Source organism: Neolamprologus multifasciatus, chromosome 15 (assembly GCF_963576455.1).
Source record: "Neolamprologus multifasciatus chromosome 15, fNeoMul1.2, whole genome shotgun sequence".
Taxonomy (NCBI): Eukaryota; Metazoa; Chordata; class Actinopteri; order Cichliformes; family Cichlidae; genus Neolamprologus; species Neolamprologus multifasciatus.
The window spans coordinates 7,978,242-7,995,327 of record NC_140453.1 but is presented as its reverse complement, the minus strand read 5'-3'; the positions used below and the strand labels follow the sequence as shown (position 1 = coordinate 7,995,327).

General features: G+C 42.4%; 1 protein-coding gene across 5 annotated transcripts in view; it reads left to right on the top strand.

The window, feature by feature from the left end:
* The window catches only part of itsn2a (intersectin 2a), a 45,885-nt gene that overhangs the window by 20,747 nt on the left and 8,052 nt on the right, over positions 1–17,086 (top strand). For 2 of the 5 annotated variants that reach the window (XM_085131946.1, XM_085131947.1), the window contains exons 7-29: positions 458–551; positions 2,515–2,657; positions 2,917–2,980; positions 4,364–4,501; positions 4,586–4,692; positions 4,782–5,044; positions 5,123–5,272; positions 5,370–5,510; positions 5,597–5,684; positions 5,774–5,913; positions 6,659–6,739; positions 7,293–7,438; positions 7,516–7,921; positions 9,037–9,206; positions 9,418–9,478; positions 12,363–12,598; positions 12,680–12,720; positions 12,807–12,976; positions 13,066–13,099; positions 13,202–13,323; positions 14,591–14,687; positions 16,294–16,485; positions 16,659–16,703. In XM_085131946.1, coding sequence (XP_084988072.1) covers positions 458–551; positions 2,515–2,657; positions 2,917–2,980; positions 4,364–4,501; positions 4,586–4,692; positions 4,782–5,044; positions 5,123–5,272; positions 5,370–5,510; positions 5,597–5,684; positions 5,774–5,913; positions 6,659–6,739; positions 7,293–7,438; positions 7,516–7,921; positions 9,037–9,206; positions 9,418–9,478; positions 12,363–12,598; positions 12,680–12,720; positions 12,807–12,976; positions 13,066–13,099; positions 13,202–13,323; positions 14,591–14,687; positions 16,294–16,485; positions 16,659–16,703 — 3,129 coding nt within the window. The remainder of the gene's footprint in view (positions 1–457; positions 552–2,514; positions 2,658–2,916; positions 2,981–4,363; positions 4,502–4,585; positions 4,693–4,781; positions 5,045–5,122; positions 5,273–5,369; positions 5,511–5,596; positions 5,685–5,773; positions 5,914–6,658; positions 6,740–7,292; positions 7,439–7,515; positions 7,922–9,036; positions 9,207–9,417; positions 9,479–12,362; positions 12,599–12,679; positions 12,721–12,806; positions 12,977–13,065; positions 13,100–13,201; positions 13,324–14,590; positions 14,688–16,293; positions 16,486–16,658; positions 16,704–17,086) is intronic. The other 3 variants (XM_085131950.1, XM_085131949.1, XM_085131951.1) reach the window with 3 other exon arrangements.

Below are 17,086 nucleotides of genomic sequence, written 5' to 3'. Positions count from 1 at the left end.
GCCACTCTCTTTAATCTTACTCAGTCTGTTCCAGTATGATTTCTGGCTGTGAAATGAGCAATCTAATAAGAGTTAGTGTGAGATTAGCCTTTTATTTGGTGTTCCTCCTCCATTTTTTCTCTCTCTCCCTCTCTGATGAAAATATATCAGTGCCACAGCTCTTGAGACTCTCTTTAGCAAGTGGTTGCAGCCAACTACAATCTCTTACCCAGATGTTAATAACCTTGCTGGTTGAGGTCTGTGTGCAGCGACTGTAAAGTATGAGCAGATAAGATAAGATGTACGTACCACCAAGGGCAGCAGAAGTCTGCATGTTCGCAGAATGTCATAAATTGATCTATTAAAGAAAAGGACGTGCACGTTCTGGATATAGTACCATGTGTAAACTGAAACATTCTTTTGAATTTCCCAAATGGAGATTTTACCATTAACAGAGTGTCTCCAACTGCATTTACAGGACTTCCTCTCTCTGGCTTCTCCTCTCCTATGGCCTTCTCCCCGTCCACTGGCATGTCAAAGGCCAACTCTCTACTCGACCTGGGATCGAGCAGGTGAGATTATTACTGAGCAAATTACTAAACTGTTATTAGCATGTAATAAAGATGTGCTTGGGCTCTAGTAAAATGCTTTCAAACTAAGCAAGATCTCAATCCAGTAGAGCTCCTTTGAGATGTGGCGCAACGGGAGATTCGGATCAATGCTGCATGTGTGTACTACATAAGTGAAGTCATGCTGAAAGACGAATTTAGAAATATTTATGTCAGTTAAATTTAGGGTTTACTGGTTTTAAAACATCCCGTTTGTTATCTACACACGCTTGTTTGAGCACTCAGACAGATGCAGTCATGCCGTGATTTCAGCAGGAAAGGGTTGAGAATTAGAGCACAAACAGAGATGAAACTCCCAGATAACACTGAGTACAGGAAAAACATTTTGAAATCAGAGGGTTTTGGCAATAGCAGGAAGTTGTCTTGTTTAGAGTCGAAAACGTCAGAGAACAGGAATCCAAAAGCATTCTCAATGGGCGAGGTCATCTTAAATGCTTAGAATGCTATGAAGGTTTATTAGTCATGACTATTTTTCTTAACAACTACAATGGTCTTTTTTGTAAATGATATATAGTCATCTGTCTATAGTCACCTAGACATAAGGTAGATAGATCATTGGTCCCTGTGGTCTCCATAAGCCACTGTGTCCCCATTTCAGTTATTCCTATTCAGGGTAAGATATTAGGTAACATAAAACAGGCAAACAAAATGTTAAATAAGTTGCTTGAATCTTCGTCACCAGAAATAAGCCCAAATTGCTGCTGCAGCTTAAAATATGTGTGTGTGTGGGGGGGGGGGGGGGGGGGGGGGGGGGGGGGTTAGCTGGTGACTTTAGGGGAATTAGGCCATCACATCAATGATCTCCTAGTGTGTCATTTCATACTGTTTTGTGCCCACTGAATAGATGTTTTTTCTTTGTTTTTTGGCCTGCTCACTTCTAAAATGAAATCACAATTGAATTTTAGCTCATGTCTAAAATGAAATATAAGACTGCGACTAGAGGGGTTTGTAGTTTTACTTATGTGCCAGTGAAGCTTTCATCTCTGTTTTGGCATGATGTACTTTAATATCTGCCGAGGTTTGGAAGGTCCTCTTGCAGTTTCTCTGACAGCCAAATCCTCTTGAATATCTAATATCCTTTGTCCACCTCACGGTGTTTTGAGTGGGTTTGGAAAAGAACACAAATAGTATCTGATTTCATTGTTTTGAATAGCTTAGCGCTTCACACAATAAGCCCTGACCTCAGGTGTAGGTGGTAAGGAAAGCATTATTAAGGGCACCAGAATACCAAGAAGTACAATAGATGCAGTTTAATCCCACAGCTGCTTTTACCTTCCAGTTCTAGCTGTTAGACTTTCTAATATTAGGACAGATGCGTGATAGTTCTTTGAGGTTTTTCCGGTCTGTACTTCCGCAATCTTTTTACTGTGCGTATATACATCCAGAAAAACAATGCTTTGGCATCTCCTGTTGTCTTTCTGAAACCTTAATGAGTTTTGCAAGTTCCCACTCTGCTACAATTTTCAACCATGACTATCATGTGGTCTGGCATACTCATTATGGACTGGTATTTATATAGCACTTTTCTTGTCTCACTGACTACTAGCCAAATGTAACCATACATTTATAACATGATTTATTCTATAAACCTTAGGACTTCGAGTAAACCCAGTTTGAGCCAGCCACTTGATAGCGCTAACAATTCAACCACCGCACCCCACCGAATGGCTGATTATGATGTTGTCTTGTTTCATTGTCCAAAAGTCATTGTCTGCTTAGCTGTTTGCACCAGCTTCCTCTGCAGTTAATTAAGAGCTGAGAAATAACACCGGGGAGTCTCCAAGCAATTAGTGGTCTAAGGAGAAAGAAAAAGGCTGATCATATATAATATAATAATAATACTTTTTCAGTTCCCTTTAGGTGATTTGTTGACATATAGACACACCTTTCTTGTCTCTTACCATAGTTCCAATTCCTCCTCCACCACATCTTTGGCCAGTAACTCCCCAAAGATGGGCACAAGTGATTGGGCCGTTTCCCAGGCCTCAAGACTCAAGTACCGTCAGCAGTTCAACACACTAGACAAGCTCATGACCGGCTACTTATCAGGTAAGTCCTGTGCACACACAAACATACACGCATGAATTTAAACAAACATGAAATTCTCAGGACCACTAGGCTCCACATGAGTGCTCCTGTCAGAGTTTAAAAGCGAACAATTTAGGGTCAGTTTCACTTTGCACACATGCACTCGCGTTCTCCTGTAATTGCTCTTAACTGCACTTAACAGAACTTGGAAAGCACACAAACGTATTCACTGTAAGAGTTCACTTTGCTGTTCTGATCTGATCTACGTGTTACTTTGCAGGACCTCAGGTTAGAAATGCACTGATGGCATCAAATCTGACGCAGACTCAGTTAGCTACCATCTGGTGAGTGTAATGTGTGTATGTGTGTGTATGTTCTTGCCTATCTATCGTAGTGAGGACCAGTGACAGTTTATGACCATTGAAGTAAGGACATTTTGGCAAAGTGAGGACCCTTTTGCCGCTTTCCCCTATTTTTTTCAAGACCTCAAAGTCTGTGAAGTCTGTTTTAGGTTAAAGGTTAGAGTTTCCTAATTTTACCCGTAAACTGGGGTTAAGAGGAGAGTTTACTTAAGTAAAAGCATGGAACTATGTTAAGTGAAATACTGTGCACCACTCTTTAATAGTCAGATAATTGATTATGTGCTTCAATAATACAATTGAGCTCTGCAGACAACGTAAATACCAACGCTGACTGTGTTAAAAGAGTTTAACCACTTATAAAGCTGGCTTTGAAGCATTTCTAATTTGACTATACAGTACTGTGCAAAAATCTCGAGCCATCCCTCATTTCATTGTACTGTTAGGAAATGGGAAATAGGTGCAAACATAAATTCTGTATATGAGGCAAAAGCAGAGTTTGTACAGTTTGAGCAAGCTTAAAAGTCAATATTTGATATGACCATGTTTATTCTTCAACACGTTCCTTAGGCAAGCAATCTTCCAGACTTCTTGAAGGACATTCAAGGAATCAGGATGCTGGCTGCCTGTTCGCTGTCTGTTTGACACAGGCTACTGGTAACAAAGTGCCTAAACAGACAATTTGCTAAGTTTTATGTTATGCGTACAACCAACACTAGTTTATCCCTTGAGCTAGCACACCTCTTTCATGCTTGAATAATTCATAGGTCAGAGTTAAGTGGCTTAAAAAACAACAGCAACAACAAAAAAATTAGTCTGAAAATGGCTAATACATGGATTAGACTGAAAATGAGGTCAAAAGTAGCCAACTTCTAAAGAAACAGACTTTCAGAAAGCAGAACTAGTTTCTTTCAGAAAGAACTAGTGAAACTAGTCAAAACCACTTTAAAATATAGAGGAAAGTCTTGGCAGCAAAATATAAAGAAATGAAGTGTGACTCACAACTTTTGCATCGTACTGTATTTTATTGGAACTGTGAGCCACAAAAGGAGCAAATAACACATTTGAAGTCATAAGACTCAGTAGTATTTTATAAACGTTATAGCTGTAATATCTGACAGTACTAAGAACATTACTTATTATCTGAAACCATTTGTTTGCAGTGATGATCCCCTCATTCTCCTCCGCTTTATCAGCTGATGAATGTCTGTGAGCCCAGTACTCTTGATTTATATCCCAAGTTTCCTTCCACTACCGTCCCAATGCCAGAAACAGCAGAAGGGTGCTTGCAGTGAAAAATCTCTAACTTCATTATCTTCTCACCATGATGTCTTTATTGACACACAGCACTGTGTGATTTGTCTGTAGGACCTTGGCAGATGTGGATAAGGATGGCCAACTGCAGGCTGATGAGTTCATTCTGGCCATGCACCTGGTGGACATGGCTAAGACGGGCCGCCCTCTACCGCTCACTCTGCCACAAGACCTAGTACCACCCTCTCTGAGGTAACACAGAGATTCATTTGCAATTTTAAAAAAAAATTAATCAAATAGATAAATGAACAAATGTTCTTTTTGCTTTTGTTACAGAGGAGGAATTAAGTCCAATGAGCTTGTTAATGGAACAGGGCCCTACATAACTCCCTGTTTAATAGACACAGCAGAGATAGAACCTGTTCAAAAGAACAAGAGCAGCGGTATGGCTTTGTGAATTCTGCATGTTTTGTTCCATTGGACGTCCTGTGTCTTACTTTGTAATACACCTTTTTCTTTCCCCTCCTCTTAGTGTCCTTTGAGGACAAGCTGAAGGAGAACTTTGCAAAGGGAAGCGCAGAGCTGGAGAAACGACGTCTAGCTCTTGAGGAGCAGCAGAAAAAGGAGAAGGAGAAGAGAGAGAGGGAGGAGAGAGAGGCTCAAGAACGGAGGGAGAGGGAGGCCAGGGAGCTGGAGAACCGGAGGAGGCTGGAGGAGGAGAGGCGGCTGGAGAGGCAGATAGAAATGGAGCGACAAAGGGAAGAGGAGAGGCTGAGAGAGCTGGAGAGGAAGGAGGTGAGTGCCGGAGCAGTCGGGTGATGCTGTCTGGGATCGATTGTCTTCTCTGATAACCTTCTGTCCTCATACTTTCAGGCAGCGAAGCAGGAGATGGAGCGCCAGCGGAGGGAAGAGTGGGAGCGTGCGAAAAGAGAGGAGCTGGGCAGGAAGAAAGAGGGGGAGCAAGAGGAGATCTCTCGACTAAGGGCGAAAAAGAAGAGTCTGGAGTTGGAGCTAGAGGCTGTGGTGAGGCTACATTGACACTGATAAATATTCACACCTACAATTCACAGTGCTAATCAAAGCATGGGTGCACCATGATATCTTTTACCTGGTCTCACAGGGGAACATGCACAAGCAGATCTCAGACCGTCTCCGCGACGCTCAGAGCAAGAGGCGGATTCAGAAGGCTGAGCTGGACCTCGTCAATCAGAAGAGGGACACCCGCGTTGCAGAGATTAACGCGCTTCAGCTCGAGTTTGAGGTTAACAGAAATGTTTCTCTCTGTTTTCCGCCCTGTCATCTTTCTGCATGTGTGTTTTTACGCGCTCTCCTCTCGGTCGGTCGCAGGAGTGGCAGAGGAAGCTCTCACAGCTGGTTCCAGAACAACAGAGACTGTGTGAGAAGCTGCAAAACATCAGCCTCAACAAACTCCCGTGTGGGTGACAAATGCCTCCTCTCACGTCACACAGACAGATTAGTCACTGGCCGCTGGTCTGACATGTCTCCGACCTTTGATCTTTGTAGCTGTGACTTTGACCTCCCTGACCGGGACTGTGACGGAGAAGACTGTAAACTGCCGGAGGCTGAAGGACCAGCTTGACATCCTGGAAAGGGAAACGACAGACAAACTGACGCAGATGGAGCAGTACAATAAGGAGCTTAAGGTCAGTGTTTGGTTCAGGCCACTACAGACTCATTCAGACCCAAGTTGTAGGGGGAAAAATGAACATAGCTTCTGATATCACCCATAAATTATAGAACTTTAAGGCTAAAGTTGGGTTTTTCATACCCAGACTTTATTTAGCGTCAACATATTTTGCAAGAGAAGTTTCATAGTAGTGAATATAATCGTGCAGCAAAATGAGGTAAAATTGCTTTAAGATGGATTGCACTGATGTTAAATGAAGCAAAAGCATACTGATGTTTTTGTCCCACAGCTCTGGCTTGATATTAAATAGCACAAAAACAGGGCGTTTTCAACTTGCTGTGAAATCTTGTTCAACTGGTCACAATAGCTCTAGAGTTTCACCCCTTGGGCAATGGAAACTTAAACTATTTTTGCACACATACAGTCTCTGAAGTCTACGTTTGTTATCAAACAGCCTGATAATGTGATAGCTGTGAATGACGTCCTCTCAGAGTCTTATCATCAGTCTAATGTTAATAACTGGAGCACTAAAACACCTGCTCTCCCTTTCTCTTGGTCTCTGTCTCTTGGTTTGTTTATTTCTTAAGCAGCTTTTAAAGCTTTTAACCCCTGGCCTCTTCTCTTTCTCTTTTGTCTTCTTCTTCTCCCTGCTACCTGGATGTGTCTTCTTACTTTTTATTTTTGTTGTCTCTGCCCGTTCCTTTGTGACACACTTTTCTCCTTTGCTCTCCTCACCCATCGTCACACTGTTATTTCCATAGCTCGGGGATATGGACGATTGTGTCCTCCGAGGCCTTTTGTCTCTGCTGGCCTGCCTCAGCCAGCTCTTCCTTCTCATCAAGGTTAACCCTCTTTCTCTGTCACTTTATCTCCCTCTCTGTACATCCCCCCCCCCCCCCCCCCCCCCCCCCCCCTTCAAGCAACAATCTTAAATCTCCTTTCCTTTGCATCCCGCAATGATTTGATCTGCTCGTTCATCTTTTCCCGCTCTTTTGAATAATTTTTAAATGGAGGTTTTTGTTGGTACCATGCCTTCTTCCTTCGCTGTTGTTTCTCTCTGTGGGATTTGTTCTAGTCTGTGTTTTCTGTGTAAACAGGATGCACCCTGAGGGTAAAACGCACGCACACAGAATGTCTAACCTGCACAACTTCTGTGTTAGAAAGAGAAAAAATATACACATACACATACAGCATGCCTGCGTGTTTCTGTGAATGTTGCTGCTGTTTATGAGAAATCATAAATGGCAAAACAATGTTTAACTTGTCATGCTAAGTGCATCGTATAGAGAAGCTGTTGTGTTGTGGTTCTTTCAGACTTTTAAGGCTGATAAGAACAAAGGTCTTAGACGGATATTTACATGTCTCCTTGTGTTGCACATTCTGTGACGGCGTCAGGAGCTGAGGGAGAAGCAGGTGAGGCAGCAGGCTGTTCTAGACGACCTGCACAGAGTCAAAGAGGAGAAATTGAGGGAGCTCCAGAGACGCCGCGAGGAGGAGGAGAGAGAAAGGAGGAGGAGAGAGGAAGAAGAAGAGGCAGCCAGGTGAATCTCAGGGTTTGTCTGTATTACTCTTGCGTAGACATAATGTGACTTTATTAAGCTGCATTTACTTCCCACAGACAGGCAAAGCTGGAGCAAGAAAAGAGAGAGCAGGAGCGGAGGGAACAAGAGAAGAGGGAGAGAGAGGAAGAGGAGGCACGGCAGAGGAGGCTTCTGGAGGAGCAGAGGGCCAGACAGAGGGAAGAGGAAGAGAGAGAGGCGCAGGCTCGCCACCGGGCAGCCCAGGAGAAAGCACAAGAAGAGGAGAGAAGAAGGAGAGAGGAGGAGGAGGCAGAGGCGGAGAAGAAGAGGAGGGAGGCCGAAGAGGAGAAGAGACGGAAAGAGGTTGAGGAGGAGAAGAGGAGGAAAGAAGAGCAGGAAATGGGGCAGCAGTTGGCACCCAAGCTAACCACCTATAGAGCCCTGTACTCCTTTGTTGCTCGCAACGCAGATGAGCTGAGTATAGACGCAGACTGTTTCATAGAGGTACGAAGCACACACCCGCGCTGCAAACACGCAGGATATTCGAATGTATTTAATATGTATTACTCAAAATCTTGTTGCTTTTGATTATCAATTAGTTTTTGTGGGACCTGATCTGTTGGCTTTTTAGGCTCAGTGTCAGACTCGTTAGATAATTTCATTACAGTCCATTTAAAAAAATGCAAAAAATGGCAGCAACACCACAAGCACGGTCCAGTTCAGTGGCTCGATTTATCAAAGGTGACACAGCGGTCAAGTACAGCTGCCAGCGTTGGCACAGCTGCCAGCGTTGGCACATTTGCCACGATTCCAAATTGTCAGCGTGTGGATTTCTGTTCTAGAATATGAGGTTAACTCAGCTTCAAGCTGTGATTTTTTTTTTTTTTTTTTTTTTTTTTCTTTTTTTTTTTGCTATTTTTCTTTTGGGCTTTGGTGTTGGCCTACTTTTTGGAATAAGAAATACAGAAAGACTTTCACCCTTGGCTTGGTTAATAATCCATCCATTGGCTTATCCAGCCAGACCCTGTCCCAGCTGCTAGAGGGCAAGAGGCAGGGTACACCCTAGAAACGTCACCAATCTGTCACAGGACTAACACAGAGAGGCTAACAAGCATTCATACTTACAGTCAGTTGAGAATCACCAGTTAACCTAATCCCACTCATGTCTTTGGACTGTGGGAGGAAGGCAGACTAACCACAGTCGCCATGCAGACACCACACAGAAAGGTCCCAGGCTGCATTCAAACACAGGACCTTCTCACAGTGAGGCAGCAGCACTAACCACTGCACCCCTGGTTAAAAATCTATAATTATATTTTGATTTTAAGTAATCACTGATGGAGTTAAAGCTCAATCAATTATCCCCGTTATCCACATTTCCTCAAGAAGCATCAATTCTGAAAGTGTTAATTTATCAAAGAATTAAGGACTGATCACACACCACTGAGCTGCCTTGATGCGTGTGTGTGTGTGTGAGTGATGGGTGTCTAAACACACTACTTGTGTTGCTGTGCAGTCGTAATTGCTCCTGATTACTGCAGTAGGGAAACAAAACGTTTATCTTGATCCCCTCGCTGCGAAGGACTGACTGCAAGTGAACTGCGTTTTCCGTGATGCAGGTGGATGAGCACACGGTCGGTGAGCCTGGCTGGTTGTGCGGAAGTTACCGCGGAAACAGGGGCTGGTTCCCCCAGAGTTACGCTGAGAAATGTCTGACCCCTGCCTCGACTCAAAGTGGTCCCACTTCACCTGGAAAAATGTCCTGTCTGCCACCACCACTAAACACAAGGTAACATGAAACAGGAGGAGCAGATTGAGATTGTTTCTAGGCTTTTAGCTCCTCTGCACTAAAGATAGAACTGTCTGGGTCTTTTTTTCTGCTGACTGAAAGTCTGTAACAGCCACCTGGGTCGTTGTAATTTATGCCATAGCACTGTCAGGTTGTTTTTATTCTTTTCTTGGATCCTTCCCTAATGGTTTGTCCCTCTTGTTTTACCCAGACACCCCGATGTGGTGGAAAAAGGTGACAGCCCTCTTCCTGTCCAATCTGATGCTTCACAGGTAGAGCCTGACTGTTGTTTACTTTTATTTCCTGGCTAGATGACTCCTTATTCTTTATAATGAGCAGGTAAACTTTACTGTGACCTACTTCAGCAGCAAAAATGAAGCCCTGTTTCATTTTTGCCTTTGTTTAAAAAAAGTCTTTAGTTTTCCAGAAGTTTTCCAGTTTAGCATGTTAGCAAGATACAGTTATATCCATAATTTGTGAGACAGTTTTTATAGTTTTTGCTCTATGTGAAATGCAGACTTTCAGCTTGAATTCAAAAGCTTCAAAAAGAAAATAATTTGCATGAGCTGTTTAGGGAATTGCAGACTTTTTGTATACCGACCCATTTTCTCAATAAGTGGACAGTTGACTGGCAAGCAGTTTCGTGGCCAGGTGAGGCCTTTTCTCTTGTTATTTCAAGACAAATGAAGCAGAGAATAACAGATAAAGTTGATTCAGTTCAGATTTTATCAGTTTGCATTGCAATTACATGTACAAGTTAGATATAAGGTCCAAAAAGCAAGTCAGAGCAGGTTGGGGAAGCCATCATTTGGCTGAAAATGTCAGCTCGTGATCCTCTGCATACCACATTGTCTGTCAAACATAGGGGAAGCAATGTTATAGCATGGGTGTGTTTGCCAGTGAAACTGGGTCACTGGTGTTTATTGATGGTGTGACTGCTGTACTGTCTGCTGAGATTCAGTCATATGTTGTAAAACCAATCAGATGGCACTTTACGGGGCAAATGGATAATGACCCAAAGCATACTGCAAAAACAACCCAGAGCATGCTTTTCAGTTACTGAAGATAAAACTGAAGGCAAATAAGCAGTAGCTGATGGTGGCTGCAGCAAAGACCCAGTAGACTATATAGAGGGAGGAAACATGATGTTTGTGGGTTTTCAAGCAGTCACTGATCACAAACAAGTATTAAAACAATCTTAAATTTAAATTGGTGTTAGTTTGTAGGGGAGTGGGTATTAAAAATGGCTGTAGTTTGTCAACAGTTTGCACAAAATATTCGTAAAACCCCTCAAATTAAAGCTGAAAGCCTGCACTTCAGTCATGTATTAATTGTTTCATTTAAAATCCCTGTTCTGGTGTGCAAAGGTAAAACTATAAAATGTGTTTTTATCCAGCAAATTATGGACTTACCTGTAAAACCGGCCAATTACCAGTAAGCTCAAAGTGCAATTTAAGCTTATGGGGCACGGTAATATTTCTTAATAAGTATCTGGTACTAAATCACAGTATTGGATAAATCAAAATGTTGATGTAATGGTTGTTATAGTTTAAAAAAACGCTCACAGTCCTGGGTCTGCAACCCAGTGTTTTGTGTGTTCGGTTGAAGTTTTATTCTGGGAATTGTGGCTTTCTGTTTTGCATTTCCTGTTTTACTTTGGAGAGTCCCCCGTCTGGTGTTCAGTGTTTTGGGTTATGCTTTCCCGTTGTCTTGTCTAATTAGGTTCAGCTGTGTCTCCCTCCTGTGTGCAATTTCCTTGTTACCTTGTGTGTATATAAAGGCTGTATCCCAATTCAGGGTCTGCAGCCTTAAAGTACGCAGTCTCAACGATCCTCAAGGGCCGCGTACTTAAAGACCGCTAAGGCCGGAAGTGCAAGGCTTGTGAAATGCGACGGTCTAGCCTCCGTCGCGCTGCCCAGCAACCATGATACTAACAGCTAGAAACGTTTCATAAAGCATTGTTTGACAGAAATGAAGGAGAAAATCTTATGTTCATTTGTTTGTTTGTTTCTACATGAGCTTTGATCATTCTCTGTAAGATTAAGGTCAGCTATTGAACGGCGTATATTTTAAAGTAAAGGCTTTAAAACCAAGTTAGTACAAACGTCACTATTGTCACATAACTTTGCCGACATGTGGCCAACAGTAATTTTTAATGATCTTCGTTAGTAAACATTTGCACATAAATAAGTGACATGGATGGATGGATGGATGAATATTCAGTACTTACTTAAAGTGCACTCTTCGGGCGCCCCTCATCCGCAGATTTTTTTCAGCAAAATTATCCACACCCACCGCCGCGCTATGCATTCTGGGATATGTTGGGCCACGAAGTCTACACCGCCACATCCTTACAATTCAGGGAAATGAAGGACGCATTTGAGGGCCGCATTTCGAGCAGCCTTCAAATTGGGACAGCCTTCGTCGCGTCGCTGTGACATAATCGGCCTTAAAATGCGGCCTTTAAGGCTGCAGACCCTGAATTGGATTACAGCCTTAGTGTGTGGTTGCCTCTGTTCTTTGTCGGAGGGTCTGTGTAGCTGTCCCCAGTTTAGGTTTTGTTAGTGGTTTTGTAGTAATTCTTACAGCCACAATAAAGGCTCATTTTAAGTTTGAGCACTCTCTCCTGCATCATTGTCTGCGCCTGGATCCACACCTCTCAATCTCCACACAAAAACAGGAGTCACCATGGTGGCACATCCGCCCTGTAGTTGCTGGTTGATTCAACCAAAAGAGCACATTCACGTCATGGCTAAAAGTTATCACTCTGTTACTGAAAAAAGTTCATGAGATCATTTAATCTTCATGTTTCCCTTCTTAGTTCATCTGTGTTATTATAGTAGTGTATATCTAGACTGTGGCATGATCAGAAATAGGTCTGCTGACATCAACACACATCTTCAGAAGCAGCACAGTTGTATATTTATAGCTTTTCTCCGATGGGAGTTCTTCTCTCTGACTCTCTGTGGGTCACACACATAAATACAGATGTCTGATGACATCAGTGTTGGCAGTTCTAGCGTTTGTAGGTCATGTCCCATGGTCCAAAGGTGAAATTAGCTGTGTTGCAAGTCCAGGGGAGGGGAGCGTCTAGTGATTGATTTCTTAGATGTACCCATGGTGACAGATTGCTGTTCCTTTGATCACACTCCTCAGTCCTCCGTTCCTCTGCTCGCTCGGGCCCTCTCGTCATGGTCAGCCACTTCAGAAACCCACCTCAGCCTTTCAGGCGGTTCGGCGACAGACGTCATCACCACACTGCTCAGCTTCTCGCAGGGAGACATCATCAGCGTGCTGCAGCAGAGGGAAGATTGGTGGCTGGGGCAGATCAACGGGATGCAGGGATGGTTCCCCAAAAGTTACGTCGCTTTGGAGACGGCTGGCAATACAGAGTAAGAAGACGCACATCCCTTTTGTGTAAAACCTTTAACAACTGAAAGACTTGCTTCACCATGTGTTTTTTCCCATCATAGTGTGGATGCGTTGGACACATCTGATTCAGTTCAACTAGAAGGTAAGAGTAGTTTATCTGTGGAAAATAAGGTGTCTAGTTAAAGTCAGCGAAGGTTTCCTAACTGGTACTATTGTTGTCCTTACCAGAATACGTGGCCTTGTATACATATGAGAGCCCAGAGGTGGGGGACTTGACATTTGTCGAGGGGGATGTTGTTTTGGTGTTGGAGAAAGAAGGAGAGTGGTGGCGAGGATGTATTGGGGACCAGACAGGGCTCTTTCCCTCCAACTATGTCCGACCTGTAGAACTGCCAGAGGTGAGTCAAGCTGAGTTAATGTGGAAAAAAAAAAAGCCAAATTAAATTATTACATTATTTCTGCTTTACATTTCATTTGTTAACTTTAGGCATCAAAACCTGGAGGTCCAACCAAGAAACCTGGTGAGAATGAACACTCAGTCGGTGTTTGATGACTCATACTGTTATTCTCTTGACATTTAAATGATCGAAATTCACTGTTGGCTTTTTCTGGTTGGTCAACAGAGGTTGCGCAGGCAGTCACCACCACTGGGACCTCAACGATGCATCAGCTTCGCCTGTCTCCGGGGCAACTGATCGTGGTCCTGGTCAAGAACTCCACCGGCTGGTGGCTCGGGGAACTGCAAGTAAGCTATACTATATTTTTTTCATTTTTCTTTTTTAAAGAGCCATGGATAAATTGAAACTGTTAACATCAGAAAAATTATGATTTCAGCTAGAAATTTTTACTTTGGCTGCAAGTGCAGAAGGTCAATCGCACTGCCGAGCGCCGAGTAAGCACAATTAATGAGTCATTAGTCTCCTAAATCCACCTCCCGGTTGCAAATGACACATTTCTGCCTCTCTGTGAAAGGAATTTAGAACATTTTAATGTGACACCTACTGGATTATATGGCGACGAGAAAGAAAAGCTTTATTAACAAAATGTCATTGAAAACTCGCCATTAGACGCGAAGCAGAATGATTGTGGAGGAAATTACAGTGCAAATATGTGGATATTTCCTTAAATATTAAGGTGGTCCTGTAAGGAAAAAACGCCTGAGATTTGTTCAGTCCTTTTAGTGAGAGTAAATTGAACTTTTGGTTTTGGATAGACAGACAAAATGAGCAAACAAAATGAAGACATTATCACTATGGATGTTTTAATACACTAGTTAATCAGTCAAATGGCAAAAAGCAATCAACAAATTAAGGTATAATGGAAAATGAGTGGCATATCCTTGTTTAATTTAATCCACCACGAGTGCATTGGAAGTAGGAGCACGTGCTGATGTGTCCAATCAGTGGAGATCTGATGAGAGGTTAAAAGAGTATTAACAGTGCTGACTATAAAGCTGTTCATGTGCAGCAGTGAGAGGTCAGGATGCAGGAGCATTCAACTATAAGGATGAGTTTGTATCTGCTGACATGTCAGACCAATAGAGAGCTGATGAGGGGTGGGCGGGAAGGTTACAGGAGTAATAACAGTGCTGTCGTCTACAAAGGTCATCAAAGTGAAGGGTCATCTCTCTCTGCCTGTTTTCGTGCTGAGGCTGCAGCTGTAGTTTGAGTTGAAGCTCAGAGTGCGACAGCAGAAGTCATATTTGCTGTTAGTACATTCAGACAATAAGTCAATATGAGTAAGAGTGTCCGAGAACAGAGGATTTCCACAGCTTTGTCAATCTGTGCATTACCCTCTGCAGCTTGCAATACTGCGGCTGTTTCAGAGACTTCAGCTGAGCTTTAGTTTGCTTCATAGAGTGAATGTACATTCCCATCATGAGGGAGCGTTCTCAAGGTTCAAAACTCTGCCTGTCAAAAAAATCTATTCATCAATTAATGTTTCGATTTAGGATTCAGAAACGATCCAGCAGAAGATTGATTCACTCTCACTGGCTCTTCTCTCCCCTCCAGGCTCGGGGGAAAAAGCGTCAGAGAGGCTGGTTTCATTCCTCTCACGTTAAGCTCCTGGGTCCCTCCAGTAGCAAGTCCTCCCCCTCTCCTCTGCCAGGTGAATGCTGACACACGGCAAACACAGCATTTGATTTACTATAACTGATCTTGTCTTGATGCATTCTCAATCATCCAGGAAAATAAATCTCCAAAAGTTGATTCTGTTCGTCTGGACGTAGCGTTTTCTGGGAGAAACGTTTCGTCACTCATCCAAGTGACTTCTTCAGTCTCAGCTGACTGCAGGTTTCCCCAATCTTATAAACAGTACATTTGCATAATGACTGCATAATACATTTGATGAACAGAATCAACTTTTGGAGATAGAACTGATCTTGTTTTAGTCAGGTTTGTATTTACATTTTTAAATCTGTATATTTAGCTGAGAGATGCAGGTCGAAATTACTTGAACAACCATGACAGTAACTGCTGGAAAGCTTTTATGTCTATGACTTTGAAACTAATTTGGTGAAAATGCTCATTAATCATAAATTCCTGTCTCAAATTTTAGCTGACAGAACATAATCTCTCAGTGTCATTTCTGTTATTTAGTCATTTACATTGGAGCACCCTCTACTTATTCTGTCATGCTGATATTTAGCAGACACAGACTTTACCATGGTTCCTCTCTCAGCCTGCTAACATTCAGCATTTAGCACCGATCATAGAAGCAGCAGAAGCAGATGGCGATGTTTTTAGTTTTAGGAGTCCACACAATGAATCACCAACAGCAACTCAAAAATGAATGCAGTGACGTGGAATTGCACACAAGTGCAAATATGTTTACATGAGATGTGCCCAGGTAGTGCAAATAGACAAGGCAGTATTTGCCATTAATTATATCAATAGCATTTAGGAGAAATGAGTCACAGACAATTTTAGTCCTCCAAACAGATGCCTGCCAATGACAGCCTGCAAGCATTAGCTCAAACAGGCTACGCAGCCAGTGTTCCTGGCAGTGCCATATAGCATTCTAGGGCTCTGCCTTAAAAATGACCAAAATCCAGCACGAACTCCTCTTGAGGTGACTGTTGGGACTGGCCTGTGGCTAAATATGCTAAATAAATAATAAATGAATAGTAATTGAGAGGAAAGTGTTTGCGCTTGTGTTTGCCATGCACATGCTGGTGCATGTCCGCGCATGAATGTCTGTGGCTAAATAAATAAATATGCAGAAATAAAATGGTAGAATGAGCCAAAATAAAGGTCATTGAACCTCTCAGCCGTAAAAGGCTGATTAATATTAAAGCTATGTGTTGTTGTTGCCCAGCCGGGTGGGCAGCGTGAATACCCGAGTTTGTGAATGCAAGAACTAGGATTTTGAAATTCAGATCATAGATGCATCTACTAGAAATCTCAGTAACCTCGACCTCAAGGTCAAGATAAGAGGTCAAATTTTCTAAAAAAAAAAAACCACAGAGGATTTTCAAATTGATACCACAGAGATGCATCTACTATGAGGCTGAGGCTTAAGACTGGAGGCTGCCAGTATTTTTAAATGTTTGGTGCTCAAGGAAAACCATTTTACTATTTTCACCTTCTTTTAATGTTATCTTGGTGTCTTTAAGGCTTTCTTAGTTCTGTTTTTTATACACTGGCCCTCATTGGGTCATTCTACAAATCTACAGCTACAGATTAAGCTTCATATGTCAACTCTGTTCCCTCAGTATGCCAAGTTATTGCAATGTATGACTACACGGCTGCCAATCAGGACGAGCTGAGTTTCTCCAAGGGTCAGCTGATCAACATCCTCGACAAGACCAACCCCGACTGGTGGAAAGGAGAAGCCAACGGGGTAACAGGGTTGCTGCCCACCAATTATGTCAAGATGACAACAGAATCAGACCCCAGCCAGCAATGTAAGTAAAACTTTAATCCTCTCACTGATGGACTGTTTTTTTTTTTTTCTAAATGAAAAATAATAAAACAGTTAGCACACATGGAAACTGATAAGTTGTGTTTATCAGCTGTAGAAACAAACTTCTTTCCTACTAAAAAAAACAAAAATGTTGGTTGACTTGGCTCACTCCAGGTACAGTAGATTCCTTATCCATGTCAGACCATGGAACCACTGATGGTAAGCCTTGAGTAGTTGGTTCAATCAATCATTGAGGAAATTGGTGAACATATAACCATTACACTTAAAAGGCTCATTTCCATAAAAAGCTTCTGAAATTGATTAATAGAAAATGTTAAATTTCTTCTCCACAAGGCAAAATGATTGGGCCTTTTAAGTATCCCAGACAACATCAACAATTTCAAATCATCAAAAGGACAGTTTGACATTTTGGGCATGAAGTGTGATGGATACCTCTCTCATTGTGTTGTTAGTTAATTTAATCCAGCCACGCTCTGGCTGCAGTTTTTATATTAAGCAGACTAATATGAGAGTGGTATTGATCTTCTAATTTAACTTGGAACCACAAAGTGAACAAAGCGTATATCCCACCAATGTCAAAC